The 15,524-nt window shown below is 38.6% G+C and overlaps 2 protein-coding genes across 16 annotated transcripts in view; one reads left to right on the plus strand and one right to left on the minus strand.

The window, feature by feature from the left end:
* Positions 1-10,775, plus strand: part of Zranb1 (zinc finger RANBP2-type containing 1) — a 56,834-nt gene extending 46,059 nt beyond the window's left edge. For all 8 annotated transcript variants that reach the window (XM_076912141.1, XM_076912133.1, XM_076912147.1 and 5 more), the window contains 4 exons: positions 5,838-5,958; positions 6,925-7,054; positions 7,238-7,467; positions 8,160-10,775. In XM_076912141.1, the coding sequence (XP_076768256.1) occupies positions 5,838-5,958; positions 6,925-7,054; positions 7,238-7,467; positions 8,160-8,378 (700 nt within the window). In that variant the 3' untranslated portion in view covers positions 8,379-10,775. The remainder of the gene's footprint in view (positions 1-5,837; positions 5,959-6,924; positions 7,055-7,237; positions 7,468-8,159) is intronic.
* Positions 10,776-11,358: 583 nt separating this feature from the next.
* Positions 11,359-15,524, minus strand: part of Ctbp2 (C-terminal binding protein 2) — a 133,854-nt gene continuing 129,688 nt past the window's right edge. For all 8 annotated transcript variants that reach the window (XM_034485982.2, XM_034485980.2, XM_076912129.1 and 5 more), the window contains 3 exons: positions 14,997-15,124; positions 14,515-14,632; positions 11,359-12,696 (listed from right to left, as the gene is read on the minus strand). In XM_034485982.2, coding sequence (XP_034341873.1) covers positions 12,516-12,696; positions 14,515-14,632; positions 14,997-15,124 — 427 coding nt within the window. In that variant the 3' untranslated portion in view covers positions 11,359-12,515. The remainder of the gene's footprint in view (positions 12,697-14,514; positions 14,633-14,996; positions 15,125-15,524) is intronic.

Below are 15,524 nucleotides of genomic sequence, written 5' to 3' on the forward strand. Positions count from 1 at the left end.
GCAAACTTGGGTCCTGATCTAGGCTAGGAGGAGGAGCCAATATCACACTTGTATAGCTCCTTTAAAGCTGCTCTTTGTTGAGTTGCTAATATGCATGATCCAAAGTAACCCAGGAAGATTCTCTTCTGCCCTGTAAAATCCCTAGTGAGGGCTGAGAAAGCAATGTTCTATTTTGTGAACCTGTATCACTTTAAGTTATGCTGTTTTTATGTTTCTGTTTGTAGATGTGCAGTTCTGTTGGATACCTGTAATCTGAGCTGATGCTCTCAAGATTGAATATACAGTATTTATTATCCTTGCTTTTGTTGTTGGGTTTTGTTTTGTCTTAATTTCCTTTCTTGTTACTGTGATAAAATAATCTGGTGTTGTATGACAGACTTTTCCTGGGGAGACGAAACACCTTAGAAAAGGGAGCTCACAACAGACCAAAGTAAAGTCCAGCTTGATGAACCAGTGAGTTTTATTTTGGGGGTGTGATTACTTAAAGGAATATATGTGTGAGGGATTACTTACAGGACCAGAAATGACTCAAAGACAGCTGTATTACCAAAGCCCACCCAGCATAGGTGGCAGCTTACAAAAACTGGAAACCTGGAGCACACTGCACAGCTCAACAGGTTCTTTCTAGGTGGCTCAGTTGGTCTGAGCTTCTTATAGCTTGCTTCTTCCAGGCAATTGGGCTTGTCTCAGTCCTCTCTTAGCAATCTTTACTGTTTATATTCTCTTGGGGAGATGGGGGTCTAATGAGTCTAGTTAGTTTCAGGGACTTTCTGAAGCTATTTTGAGTTAACTACCTGTCTTACATGCTTCCCTGTAGAATTAATTCACCTCTCCTTAGAACATCCTGTTCCACCTCCCTGTAAATATCTGGTTTTAAATTTCCCTCCAAGATGAAAGATTATTCACCACAAAGGAAACTGTTATACAATACCCTGAATAAAGCAATTTAAAGATTATTGGGCTCATAATTCTAGATTACAGTTCATTGCTGTGGGAAAGTCAGGGTGGCAGGAACTTGAAGCAACAGGTCATTCATAATCATGAGCAGAGTGCAATGAATCAGTGCATGCATGCTAGGTCTCGGATCTTCCACTCTGTATAATCCTGCTGTCCTGCCCAGGAAATGGTGCTATACTCAATGGACAGGTCTTCCCAACCCAATTAACATAATCAGTATAATTCCATACAGGCCAGCTGTGCCTTGAAGATCCTTCATTGAGTGAGATTTGCTTCCCAAGCAACTCTAGATGGTGTCAAATTGGCAATTAAAACTGACACTATTTCATTGAAATATCTATCCAGTTTCGCAGAGGAACAGGTTGGGATAATCTGTTAATAAAGGGAAAAAAATCACTGAAGTCTTTTAGAGTAATTACTGTTTATTTGGTAATCATTTTAAGTTAGTTTTTTTCAGTGTAGACTGCTAGAAATTCTGTTTGAAGTATAGATGCATATGCAGCTATGTGCTCTCTGGATACATACAGTTAATACTAGGCTGCCACAAATACTATAATCAAAAATGCTAAAAAGAAGACTAAAATTTTGATAAGTTCTATGGCTGAATTTGTAATGTTTTCTAAAACAGTAGCTTTATTAAAGTACTATTTGCGCTAAAAAGTGTTTAAAGTGTACTGTTCACTGCCTATTATTTTACTTACAGATGTTTAACACGCACCACTGCAGCAGAGTTATGGAGCTTTTATCACCCCAAAAGAGAACTCCTGTGTCTTTAGTTCTTTTTGTTTCTCAAGCCCCAGCTGCAGGGGAATATTCATCTGCTTCTTCTACCTGTACATATTTTTTTGGACATTGCATATAAATGAAATCATAAAATATATGGTCTATTATGGAAGCATATTCCATAGTACAGGCAAATATTTTTATCACCTGTATACCAGTGGAAGGACATTAGGTTTATTTTCATTTTGGCTATTATAGATAATTCTACTGTGACATGTACAAATTTCTGTGGGACAATATATTTATATTTCAGTCAATAATATATTTGCATAGGTACCTAGGAATGAAATTGTTGGGTCATACAGTTTCATATTTAATGTTTTAACAAATGGCCAAACTATATTTCACAGTACCTGTCAACAATGTATTTGAAGTCCACGTTTTCCACATCCTCATCAATACTTGTTATATGATTATGGACAGTCTTGTGCACATGAAGTTGTATCTTTACTTGTTACCTCATGGATGATGATACTAAATATTTTTTCATGTGCTTATTGTTCATTCATAAATCTTCTTTGTTGAAATACCTCTCTAATTTACCCAGCTTTTTCTAGTTACTTGGTTTTTGGTTCTCAGATCAGGGCTTCAGGCATGTGAAACAAGCATCTACTACTGAGCTAGGCCCCACCATTCTATGATAAATCTTCATAGTTACTTTTTCTGTACAGATATACGTTTGTTTCAGGTATCTCTTTAGATACATGATCTGTAAATGTTTTCCTCTATCTGTAGCTTGTATTTCCTGGGACAGTCATTAATTTTAAAATGTAATTATTATTTTGTGTGTATGTATGGGCGTTTTGTCTGCAAGTATATCTGTATACCACATGCATGAAGTACTCCTAGAGGCCAGAAAAGAGCATCATATCCCCTGGGACTGGAAATAGAGATGCTTATGAGATGCCATGAGGGTGCTGAGGATAGAACCTGGATCTTCTGGAAGAACACCCAATGCTCTTAACCACTAAGCCTACTCTAGCCCTAAAGTCATGGTTGTAATAACTGTCACTTGTCAGTATTTTTAAAATCAAACATGCTATTGTTGTCAGAGCTAACAGTATCTCCTCTAGTTGAAAGCATGTGCTTTCTAGTGTTTTGTCAATTTGATATAAGTTAGAATCATTTGGGAAGAGGGAATCTGAATTGAGAGAATGCCCCTACCAGATTGGCCTTTGGGCAAGCCTGTGGGAATTTTCTTGTTTAATGATTGATGTGGGTGAGTCCAACTCACTGGAAGTGTTGCCACCCCTGGGCAGGTAGTGCTGGATGGTTTAAGAAAGCAGTGTGAGCAAGCCAGTAGGCCTTGATCCTTGATTCTGTAGAAATCTAATTGTACAGTTTACTGAAAAAAATTGTTGTTCTCCATTCTGGGCACTTTTGTTGAAAATTAACTGCCTGTAAGAAGTTTGTTTGTTTGTTTGTTTTTGGAGTCTTGTTTTTTTTTCCATCATAAGTGTAAATCTTTTTTGAGTTAATACTTCTGTTTGAAGAATTTTTATTCTGAATCTTTTAGACTTTTTTTTTTTTTGGAATAAACTTTAGGGTTTGCTTAACAATTTTACAAAATGCTAGCCAGGATTTTGGTTGTATTCACATATAGAAGTTATAGATTAATGGTAAGGATACTGTCAGATTTGGTAGTTTTAAGTCTTAGAATCCATGGACAAGGACTTTTTTTTTTTTTTTAAATTAATCTAAATTTGCCTGATACCACTTGGTTATACCTTAGGTTTAGGTTGTGTGCCCATTAGCTCCAGGGGTTGAGAATTTGGTCTTAGTACATATATATGATTATTTGAGCATGTGTAATTTAGAGAACTCTTAGCTTCCTTGAATTTTGATTGTAGTCATTGCTTAATTTTTGGCTAATTTAGAACTGTCTCATTCATAAATAACTTTAAGCACTAACCAAGAAACTTCTGGATTCGTGAGATTGTTCCACAAGTAAAAGAACTTGTTACCAAGCCTGACAACCTGACTTTAATCTTCAGGATCCATGGTGGAAGGCGAGAACCTACCTCTGAAAGTTGTTTTCTGACTTCATACATTATGGTTCATATACTCACACACATCAAATATTAAACAACCGCACACACACACGTTAAAGGAAATTTTTAACTATACACCTCCAGTTTGAATAAATGGTTTTGATATTTTTCTTAAGCTTTTTAAACTGTATTTATTCCCCTTCAAATGTAATGCTGTGACTACTGACCTATTGTGAAAAAGAAAGGCTTATATTTTCTTTCAAAAAAAGTGTTATTTTATTAGAAATCCTCTTAAATATTTTGAGTGTAAAAAATATTTAAAACTTGTTTTTAGATTTTTTTTTTTTTTTTTTTTTTTTTAATTTTCTGGGGCTAGCTTTCAGTTTCAGAGAATCATCATGTGGAGAGTATGGCAGCATGCAGGGAGACTTGTTGCTGGAGGAGTTGAGAGTTCTTCATCTTGATCCACAGGCAGCAGAAGGAGACTGTGTGCCACACTGGGCATAGCTTGAGCATAGGAGACCTCAGAGCCTGCCCCCACTGTGATATACGTCCTCCAACAATGCCATACCTTCTAATAATGCCACTCCTTATGGTGCAAGCATTCAAACACAAGTCTATAGGGGCTATGCCTTTTCAAACCACCACAAGCATCATGTTTTAGAAACTCTGAACTTTATAAGCTTAATTTATAAGCTTTATTAAATTACTTTGAAGATATGCTTAACTTTTCTCTGCTATAGCTTTCTTGTTCTTTATTTCTTGTCCCTGGATTTAAATGATTTAGAGAGATATGGTCTTTCAAATTTAAATGGTCGTCCTTACTTGAACAGTTTTGCTGGTTTTTTTTTTTGTTTGTTTGTTTGTTTTGTTGTTATTGTTTGGTTTTGTTGTTATAGGAGACTGTACAACAATTATGGCAAAATTCTGGTCTTAAGCTTTTAAAATTTGACTAAACATCTGTCATAAATCTGCTTCAGATTTATGTGTCAGTCACCACATCAGTACCAGATTAGTTTGCTGTTTGCATTTTTAGATTCAGTTCCATTAAATCATTCATTCACTGATTCTAATACTATTACATTGGTAATTCCTTCAAGTGATCTTCCTAGTCCATGAAATTCTAATTAGAATTTCAGCTGGTCACCCATGGAACTTGGAGGTCTCTTGTCTCAACCCCATATACTAGGATCACAGGTGTCCACTGCCATACCCAGTCTTTGTTTCTAATTGTATACCTAATATAAACTTAATTATGAGTTGTTTGCCTAAATTATATGAAGGCATCTTAAAGGATATTAAATATAAAGAAGGGTTTTTCTAGTTAAAGTAACATTTTTTTAAATTATCATATAATCATGAGATTTTATTGACATAAAGAAATCTCAGATGATGATATTTGTTTTGGCCTTTTGATGTAAGGGAGGCCATAAATAGCCCAAACTAGTTTAAACCTTTCTACATTCTTCAGCTCCTGATTCTTCTATGTCTACCTCCAAAATGTTGGGATTACAAGTTGTCTTACTAGGACCCATGTGATTTTGATATTAAGAACATGATGGGGTGGGTGTTTCAGAGACATTGTATTTACACAGTGATACATCATTAGAAAAAATATGGCATCTTTGTGTCTTATACTTCAAATGACATTTTGACCATCTTCTTTGATTTTGCATCAGAGTCTCACTGCACAGTCTAGGCTGACTGCAAATTCTGTACTGCTGAGATTATAGGTATGGAGTACCAGGGCTGGCTCTTTAGTGATTTGAGTTTACTGAATCAATATAGATACTATTAAATAACAGTAAAACTGTTTTCTTCACTCTTTTAGAGTTAATCAGATAGGTAGTGAATTTAATTCTGGTTGGAGATATGCTAAAAGATGCCTGTTAACAGAATGTAGGCATTGATTTCCTGACAGAAATTGCCAAAAAAAAAAAACCCCCAAAACAACAACAACAACAAAAAAACCCAAACCAAAAACAAAAAAAAAAAAGCAAAACAAAACAAAAAACCAAACCCCTACACATCTGAAGCAGTCAGTATACTGCTGGGTTGAAGCTACTACTTATCATGATTTTTTTTTTTTTGCCTTTTGCTTGCCAGGTTTTATACACGCTGGAAAGACTGGGAATCGTGGTATTCCCAGAGCTTTGGTTTACATTTTTCACTGAGGGAAGAACAATGGCAAGAAGACTGGGCATTTATACTCTCTCTAGCTAGTCAGGTAAGGCTGCATCAAGCTTTGTGGGTTTTGTTTTTGTTTGTTTGAGAGAGGGGTAATCCACATACTCTTGAGTTCCTCAGACTGATCAGACCATGCTAAAAGCAACTACCTTGCTAGCAGTCATCTTAGGTTCTAACAAACAGTAGTCAGTACCTTTCAGTGTAGAACTCTGTTGCATAAGGCCAACAGCCATCAGAAACAAGTTCTCATTCTTAGTATCAGACAGGTTATGCCATTTTTACCTCTATTAGCTCCAGTTGTTGGGTTCAAGTTCACACTCTAGGTACTTAAAGGATGGAACTGAACTGTCAGGCTTGGTGTTAGAAATTGGCATTCTTTAGATTGCTCCCTCATGACTATATTCATGTGTTACAGGTTAAGAGAAAAAAGGAATTGCAGTCTACTTTACTTTGAACAGATGACCATTTGCCCAACCTGGTTCTTTGAACCCTGATACGGAAGTTCCTTTTGTTTGGGCCATTTGTGGTTAAATTGTGCATACCGCATGGCCATGTGATTAGAGTGGCTATAGTTGGTGGGTGGACTCCATCTGGTTAATATTGCCTTTTAGCTTTGTACACAGTAAAGCTGTGTTCAGAACTTCATAGGTAGGACTTTCATAGTAAAATGTCACTTTATGAAGGGTTCCTTGCTATCTGAACCTGTTTCCTGAAATTGCTAGGATTGCTAAGATTGGATAGCAAGGGATATTTCAAAATCATTGTCTATATCTGTTCTGCTCATGAGCTTGGATAATGAACACAATACTTACAGACACCAGAGATTTCTATTATAATACCACTGGACTTTGCCATTCAGCAAGTCAGTGTCTTTAATTAGACAAGGCTTTCTTCTTGGAAAAAGAAGGAATTGAAAGAGTACACTGAAGATAGCATTATTTTTTTACACAGAAGTTTGAGACTGGTAATGTTTCTAAGAAAAATTGTCTTTTCTTTTTGTGTACAGCCTGGAGCAAGTTTGGAACAGACACACATTTTTGTACTTGCACATATTCTTAGACGACCAATTATAGTTTATGGAGTAAAATATTATAAGAGTTTCCGGGGAGAAACTTTAGGATATACTCGGTTTCAAGGTAAGCCATAACTCAAGAACACCCTGGTAGTCTTGTTTACTATGATTATATAGCTGTGGCTTCAAAGGAAAAAAAAAAAATTAGGGGAAGAAGGGTCAGGGCAGCTTCTGTATCTTAGGAGGGAGAACAGTGGATGTGGGGGTTGGATGGGCACTTGCTCCTCGTGCTCTTTCTTTTTTCCAGGGGTTTACCTGCCTTTGCTGTGGGAACAGAGTTTTTGTTGGAAAAGTCCAATTGCTCTGGGATATACAAGGGGCCACTTCTCTGCTTTGGTTGCCATGGAGAATGATGGGTATGGCAACCGAGGTGCTGGTGCTAATCTGAACACTGATGATGATGTCACCATCACATTTTTGCCTCTGGTTGACAGTGAAAGGAAGCTCCTCCATGTGCACTTCCTGTCTGCTCAGGAGGTAAGTAGCATGTTGTCCTGTTAACCTGCCTGTTACCTGCCTTCCAGAAGTGATGACATCTGTAGTGCTAAGGCACTCATTATACCTGTGAATGATCGGAACTCCTTTTTTCTGTAAGCATTACAGCGTTTTTACTTGTGGCTTAGAGAGGTATTAGTCTTGATTCTTTGAGACAGTTCCCCCCCCCCCCCCCCCCCCCCGTGTAGATGAGGCTAGCCTTGAATCAGTGTAGACCAGCCAGAGAGGTAGTGAAAAGAATACCCAGAAAGCCCATGTTCTAGAAAATTATTGGCTATTTATTATGTATTCTAGTAATTCCCACAAAACACATACAAGCACAGTATCAAGGAAAAGAATTTATAGGCCATAACTTGTACAACTCAGCCCAAATGTAGTTTTTACCCAGTGAACTTACCTTGTCATGTCTGAAACTGATACCCTTCTTGGTATTTTTTCGGAGGGCATGTCAAATAAATTACCTTGTAGGGGTATTCTCTTAGACCCTTTTGTGAAGGAGGCTGTTTCCTCATTTAATTTCAACCACAAAAACCTAGGTTTTAATGATAAAACTCAAGAAAGGTTGGAGTGGAAACAGTTGTTTGCTTTTGCATTATCATAGGAGCTGCCGGTTATTCCTACCAAGTGTCTGACTTACTGTGTTACTTTGCCTTTTCCTCATGTTCCTCTAAAAGCTAGGTAATGAGGAGCAGCAAGAGAAACTGCTCAGAGAGTGGCTGGACTGCTGTGTGACTGAAGGGGGAGTTCTAGTGGCCATGCAGAAAAGCTCTCGCCGGAGAAACCACCCCTTAGTCACACAAATGGTAGAAAAATGGCTTGACCGCTACAGACAGATCCGACCTTGTACATCCCTGTCTGATGGAGAGGAAGATGAGGATGATGAGGATGAATGAAAACACCTAAGGAGAAAAAAAGACCAAGGCATCAGGTCTGGGATGGCCCCAAAGTTAGTGTGGTATCCGAAGCAGAATATGCAGCATGGAGTGAGCCATACCCTGCCGGATCTGCTCCCAAGTTATCTTTGTTTCACACTCACTGGAGAGAATTGAGTGCATCTGCATGAGGAGATGGAGAACTTTGGTTGAACTACAGTTTGTAAAAAAGAAAAAAAAAAAGAAAAAAAAGAAAAAGAAAAAAGAAAAAAAAAACCTAATTTTATTGACAGAACTTTTTTTCTTTCACATTGTAAATGTGTCTATGAATGTAACGCATGTGGTTGTTTAAGAAGTTGTGTACTAGGAAAAGTGCACCAGCATCTTCATGTTACGCAGACCATTTCCCAGCATGGGCACTCACAAAAAGCACATAGCAGACAAACCATTGAGATACATACTCTCCTTAGCACCTGACATTCTGCTCCCACCTTACAAGACCCATTTCCCATTGTTTCAGAGATTTGGAAACTTTGTACAAATTATCCACGGCAAGATAAAAATAAACAAGCCTTTATTTTATTAATAATTTAGTTCCTGTTGTGCCCAATAAAATAAAAAAATCAAACCCTTAGGAACAAACTGCAAGAAAAACTAGCAAGTTTTTGGAGTGGACTTAACATAAACATTGTCTCTTGTTTTTGAAGAGGGTTTTAGTTTCTGTTGTTTTCAAGTTTTCTGATTTGCCCTTTTCCTTATTTAGATATTTATTTGTTTGGAAGAGTGCCCTGTAAGGGGGGTTCTTACTCGACTCTGGGTAGGTGCATTTTTGCACGTATACCCTGGATGGATCGATGGAAAGGGCGCAGGCTCACTCATCATTGGGTGGGTTATGTGACAGTCACTTGGACTCAACCTGTTCTGTTCCCAGGCGGCCATGCAGACAGTCTTCAGATTTTTCCTGTCTTTGTCACCTCTGCTCTAAGCAGATCCTGTATTAAGGGCATGCCTTTGCTTAGGCTGATTGGGAATACAGTTCAGTACAGAATAAAGATTTTTAAAATGCAGTAAGGTGGTCAATGCATTGTATCATCAGTTTATGTGTATTCTGAGAGTTTTTGAACGTTGGTTAGTTATAGCCATTATTTAAAGTTAAAACTATACTTTTAGAAAAAAATTTATGGAGTGTATTAATTGACCACTTCAGGCATATGTTAGTACTGGGTGAACATTTCTGACCTCCTCAGACACACAACATGTAGTGTCCTGATAAGCACTTAGACTGACGTGGCAAGCAGTTGGAAAGTAGCAAATACACACATTTCCTTTTTTTCCCCCTTTAATGAAAAGGCTGTGAAACCTTTAAATCTTGTTTTTCTGATGAGATGGTATTGAAGTGTGCACAACTTTTAAGTTTGCTGGAATACTAAAAAGAAAAAATACCTATGAGCTGTTATGTCTTTAGTTCTCTCTTGTGAACACTTGGTAAAAAGGTGTTCCCAGGATGAAAGGTCATTCATTTATGCTGCATGCTAAAACCAGAAAGTAATTTTCATAGTAGGTGACGCCATATAAATGAATTGTGGTAACAATACTGGTAAATGTTACTGTTCCAGTAGTTAAATGTTTTTCTACAAATTGACTATTTCGTTTTCATTTTGATCAGCGAATGATAACCAAGTCGATAGAAGGCTGTCATTCTAAGTACTTAGCATCCATAGCATCTAGAATAGCTGACCTCCATGTGTAGAATTGATTTTTTTAGGAGGCAGAGATCCAGTTAAGCCACCTTCCTCCCAAATGAGCCACAAAGAGCTAAGAGGTAAAAACTGGTCTCCGGGTGCATCTGCATTGTACCCAAACCTTGTGGTACGTCAGGCTCAGGACTGAGTCTTGTTCTGCATATTGTAGTTTCTTGAGTGTCCTTTTCCGAGTTACCTCTATATTTATTTATCTATTTATCTATTTATTTATTCATGACCAGTGATCCTGACCACATATAAATTGATAGGTACCTATTCTTCCCTGTGGGAAAGAATTAAAGAAGGCTCCTTTTCTTGGAATGGGGCTTTTGTTAGTTTCTATAGCAGACTGCTGGGTATGAAAAGGCCAACACTTGGGGAAATCAGTGCTATGTTAAGCTCTTGAACTAAACCAACAGCCATAATTATTGTCCCAAGAAAGTGTAAAGCCGTCCTTTGTCAAAGATTATACATGGCTGGGTGGCAGGTGTAGGTATCTTTAGATGGACTGGACAGTAATACTTTTATAACTACATGAACTTTATGGTTCTTTTTCTAAGGTGAAACCAGTACTTTGTTTTTATCCTGATGTTGTTCTTTGGAGTCAGTTTATATATAATCATTTCTAAAGGACTGTTTGAGCAACCACGATCTAATTAAACAAAACCTAGGCACACCATGGATTCAGATCTGACTTTCTGTTTCTGACCGTTAGGTTTACTACACTAGACATAGCAATGTTAAGTAAAATACTGGCTTGTAGATGGTTGGGGCCTCTTTTTCAGAGATCTGTGAGCTCATTTTATAGGGCAGTTAAGGTGGAGCACCCTCCTAAAAAGAAGGCAGCCAGGCAGGCTTACACTGTAAGACATTTCATTTTCTCTTGAACCTTGGAATTGTGAGTTTTAAAAGCATTGACTGCTACTTTAGAAGGTAAGTACAAGTGGAAGTCTGTGGCCACTTCGTAAGTATTAGCTTAGGTTATTTCCCCTTCCCCTTTTCCCCCAATCAAAAAGAGTTCACATCCTACATTTGGGCATATTAAAATCAAAATTCTAAAAGTTAACCAGTTTTGTTTCTGGAATTGACTTCACTCCAAAGCACTGACTCCTCTTCAGGATAGCCTGCCTAATTGGGACTTCTGTAAGATCAGACACTGTCACCACAAAGAGTTGGAAACTGGCTGACTAACAGTGTGATGACATCTCAAGAGCTAGCTTTTACATAGGTGAGATGTACTTAAATGTCAGGACTTAAAAGAAATTTTAATTACGTTTTATTGAAAACTGCACTGAATGCTAAAATGTCCACCTTTACAATAAACAAATACAGTAACGATAACTCACACTAAAGCAAAACATCTGATAGCCATTATTTTTCTGTTTGGGACAGTTTAAAGTTTTTCTTGTGTCACAAAAACAGGAATGTACCTATACAAAGGCTCAAAATAGGCCATCTTTAGAAACAAAAAGACAATGATTCACAAAAGACTATGAATAGAACATGTAACTAGCTGATACAAATCTAATAGGATTTGTTAAAATCAGTCACATCTAATAGCACATCTGAAGTGTTCTTGTATAAAATATCACGTGAAGAAAAGAATTTATCAATGTCTAAAAAAGTGGGTTTGTTCATAGACAATCTGACAAGTTACCATAAAAAGTGTTTCCTGAGACATAAGGAAATGCAACATTATTCTTCTTGAACCCTTCTTGTCCAAGACTTTCCACTCAATAAAATAGCTGAGGATCTGAAACTGAGAAAATATATTTGAGTACAAACAGCTTGTGAAACTTAATACTTTTTTCTTTTGTTCTTTTCCTTTTTTTGTTTTTTTTTTTTTTTTGTTTTTGTATCAGAAGGTTTTACTGAACTCAGAACCGACTTTGCTGCTCAGATGTGAAACCTTCTGTATAGGAGCTTTTACTTCTTCAATCCTGTGGCGGAGATGTCTACACAGGCAAACAGTGTCCTCCCCATCTTGTCTTAATTTTAATCTTCCTATCAGCAAATGAGGCACCAGCCCTGGAGACCAAAGGGACTAGTCTTGATGGGGATTTCCTCTCAACTTTTTATTGGTATTCGGAGCTCTTGATGCAACACTCTAGAGCAAGCTGTGCAGGACCCTGCTGTGCCCAGGGGATTGATAAAGGAAAAGCTCTATTTATTCTTTGTGATTTGATGCACAGATGAAAAACTTAACACACAATAACAGAAGTTGGTCGTTAATAATCACGTCCTAGTCTTCCCACACCTTGGAAGCAGAGAACATCTTCAGTTTTCTAGCTTTGTGGCTTTAACACTGCAGTATCAGTGATGTCCAGGGTCAGTTTAAAAGACCATCAAATTCATCCATTTTCTACTGTCTCTTGGTCCCAAGTTTATCTGAATGATTACCTTCAGGCATTCTCTGCTATTGCTCGTTGGGGTGCTCTCGATTGTCCCCGTGTTTTGAGGGCTGGTTGGGGGAGGGAGCTTGGGAAGGGTGTGCCACTGTGGGGAGGTTGTGAGTCACAGGGATGCCTCCAGGGATGATCCCTTCCATAGCTGGAGGAAGCCCTCCTGGAGCCACACCTACAATGCCTGGTGGATACCTAAGGAACACACAGAAACAAGGCCTTTAAGTTCAGGCTAGATTTGCCAAATAGCCTTTTCCCACTTCTCATCAGATAGTACACAAAGGTTTGTTATCCTTAATCCCAAAGCACACTGTACTGGTTAAGCTCAAGGTTGCCTTTGGAAAAAATAGTCGGGTAAGATGACTTTGTGATGCCCCTGCTTATTTCACAAAGTACTTGATATGGCTATTAAGCTTGTTTCTTCCTAAATTTTCATGTTCAAATCTTAATATACTAGAAGATGGAATTTTGGGGTAAGTGGGAGAATGGGGCACTTCCAGGTTCCTCTACAGGATGTATTCATGTCCTGGGACTTTTACTTCCAGAACTGAGGAATGGACTTGTGGCTCATTAACCTCTTAAGTCACTACTGTGATGGCTGAACTCACTAGGGAAACAGTGAATCCTTTAGGCTGGTTAGTCCTAAGTACCCAGGAGAGGATGACTGGTTGTTGGTCTTATGCCTTTGTATGTGGAGACATTCACTAGGTACTATGTGTATGAGCTGCCGACAGGGCATCTGGTTCTTAGACACGATGTGACTTAACATAGTATGAGAGTTAGAGAGTTACCAAACCCTGTGTAACAACTGAGGTAGCAAGGATGGTATCTCACACTGTGGAAGCCAACCTGACCCCAGCACCTCTCAGCACCATTCATTCAAGAGTATTCCAAGCTCTGATCCCTTGCAGCCCCATGGAATGTTCTAGAGATTTATGAGTTGAAGGAAGAGTGGGGCTTTTAGGGTGGATACTAACATGAATGAACAGGAATGTGATGATGTAATGTGCACAAGCATGTCTGAGGGCACAGAAGATAAGATTGGCTCACCACAACTCAAGGTGACCTACTATTCAAGGCAGGGGGTTCATGAGGGTTTCCATGAGTTTGAGGCTAACTTGGACTACGGTGTGACTATGTCATAAAGAGAACCAAAGAATCTCAAATAACAAAGATGAGACTGGGTGGAATATAAGAGCCATGTGATCCAGAAGCAAATACACAGCTTTTTCAGAGCTTTCACATATAAAGTATAAACCCAGTCTCATCCCTCTAACTTTTTCAAGCACCAGGACTAGAATGAATAATGTGATAATGTCCTGTCACGCTTTTAGTTGTCATGGCAATATTATGGTATGTGCATAAGTAAAGGATGATTTGGCCCCATATGTTGCTAAGTATTCAGAGAGCCAAAGGATACCTTTTTAAAAGGTGGCTTCTTTCTCTTTTATAAGCAGTGAAATTGATTAATTTCCCTAGAAGCCAGCAATGATGGAGGTCAATCATGACAAACCCCACAAATGACACTACTGCTTCCTTTTAAGTGTTTCTTCTTGACAGAAGAGTCAAACCAGAAAATGCTCATCTCATTAATGTAAAAGGAGGCAGAGTCTGCAGTGGCCTTCCTTGGAGGTCATTTTACCTGGGTTACCACCTTAAACCTAAGGGGACTACTATGGAGCCCTTCTTGTCTGCATCTCCTACATTCTGCACAGAATTTGCTGGGCTGGTCATGGGGTTATATACACATATAAAGGAAGTGCATCAGTTTGAAGCCAGTTTGGGTATACACTGTCTCAAAAATCAAACCAACCTCAACAGCTCCTCACCCTAACACCCTGGAAAGTGATTTACCCAAGGGATTTTAGGCATTGAAAATATAATACAAAAGATGTCCAAATGGCTGATTTTCTTTTAAGGGCCAAGATTATATCAACTACTCAGGTCTGGGTTTTTCCTGCCTCCTTTCCTAACGTGATGCTGTCAGGCCCAGATAACCTCAGTTCTTCTCACCTGTATGTGGCACCATTGAGCTCGGGATGAATTGCTTGCTGGTCAATGACTGACCAAGGAGTTGAAGTCACGAAGAATTCTTTGTTGACACAGTTTCGTAAGCTTTCTGGGATGCGACCTAAAGGAAGAGGGTTGTAATTAATTAATCATACACATTATTTTTTGAAGCATTTGCTTAGTGTGTGTGTACACCGTGGCACATGCCTGGAAGTCAGAGGACACCTATGTGGGTTCCTGTGATTGAACTTAGGTTGGGAAGGAGATTCCTTTAGCAGCTTGAGCCAAATGTTTATTTTTAAGGTCACAGAACTTTCCTATTATACATAGTGGCTTCAGCCTATGCCACTAAGAAAGTGGTCTTCTTGCCTGTCTTCAGCTACCCTCTCTCTGTTATTGGACTATAGGATTTCTCCTTGAAATCTAGTTCAGAGTTCATATAAAACCAAATACAAAAAGCAACATGTTGAGTATTGGGGGCTCACCTGTGATTGCTCGGCGGATCTCAGTGGCAGCTGCTTCCCTCATCTCTAGAGATGCTTGTTCACTGTACCAGGCTGTGTGCGGTGTGCAGATGAGATTTGGAGCATCCTTCAATGGGCCCTGAGCGAAGCTGGGTGGATGGAAAGTATTCATTAAAACTGGGATACGTTTAATACAATTACTACCCATATAGGAGGCCTTGAGGTCGTGTGAGACAGTAGCTGTGTGTGTTAGCAGAGAACAGGGAAGCCCTGTATCAAGTTCATTAGGGTTGGGTACTGAGGAACAAGTGACCACAACTATAGCAAAAAAAGAGAGCAAAAAAGTCAGTCAAGAGATCCCTTCAGCCAGCATGAATACTCCAAGGTCTACTCAGAAAGACACCACCATCTTGCTTTTTTGCCTCTGCCCTCTCTACTGTCCTTTGGGGATCTTATCACAGTACTGCAGAGTCCTTGCAGCAAAACAGTGACTACTAAGCATCATTTGCAGAATTTCCGACTCAGGAACTTGTGTTAGAAGGTTCTTCA

This window comes from Arvicanthis niloticus, chromosome 1 (assembly GCF_011762505.2).
Source record: "Arvicanthis niloticus isolate mArvNil1 chromosome 1, mArvNil1.pat.X, whole genome shotgun sequence".
Classification (NCBI taxonomy): domain Eukaryota; kingdom Metazoa; phylum Chordata; class Mammalia; order Rodentia; family Muridae; genus Arvicanthis; species Arvicanthis niloticus.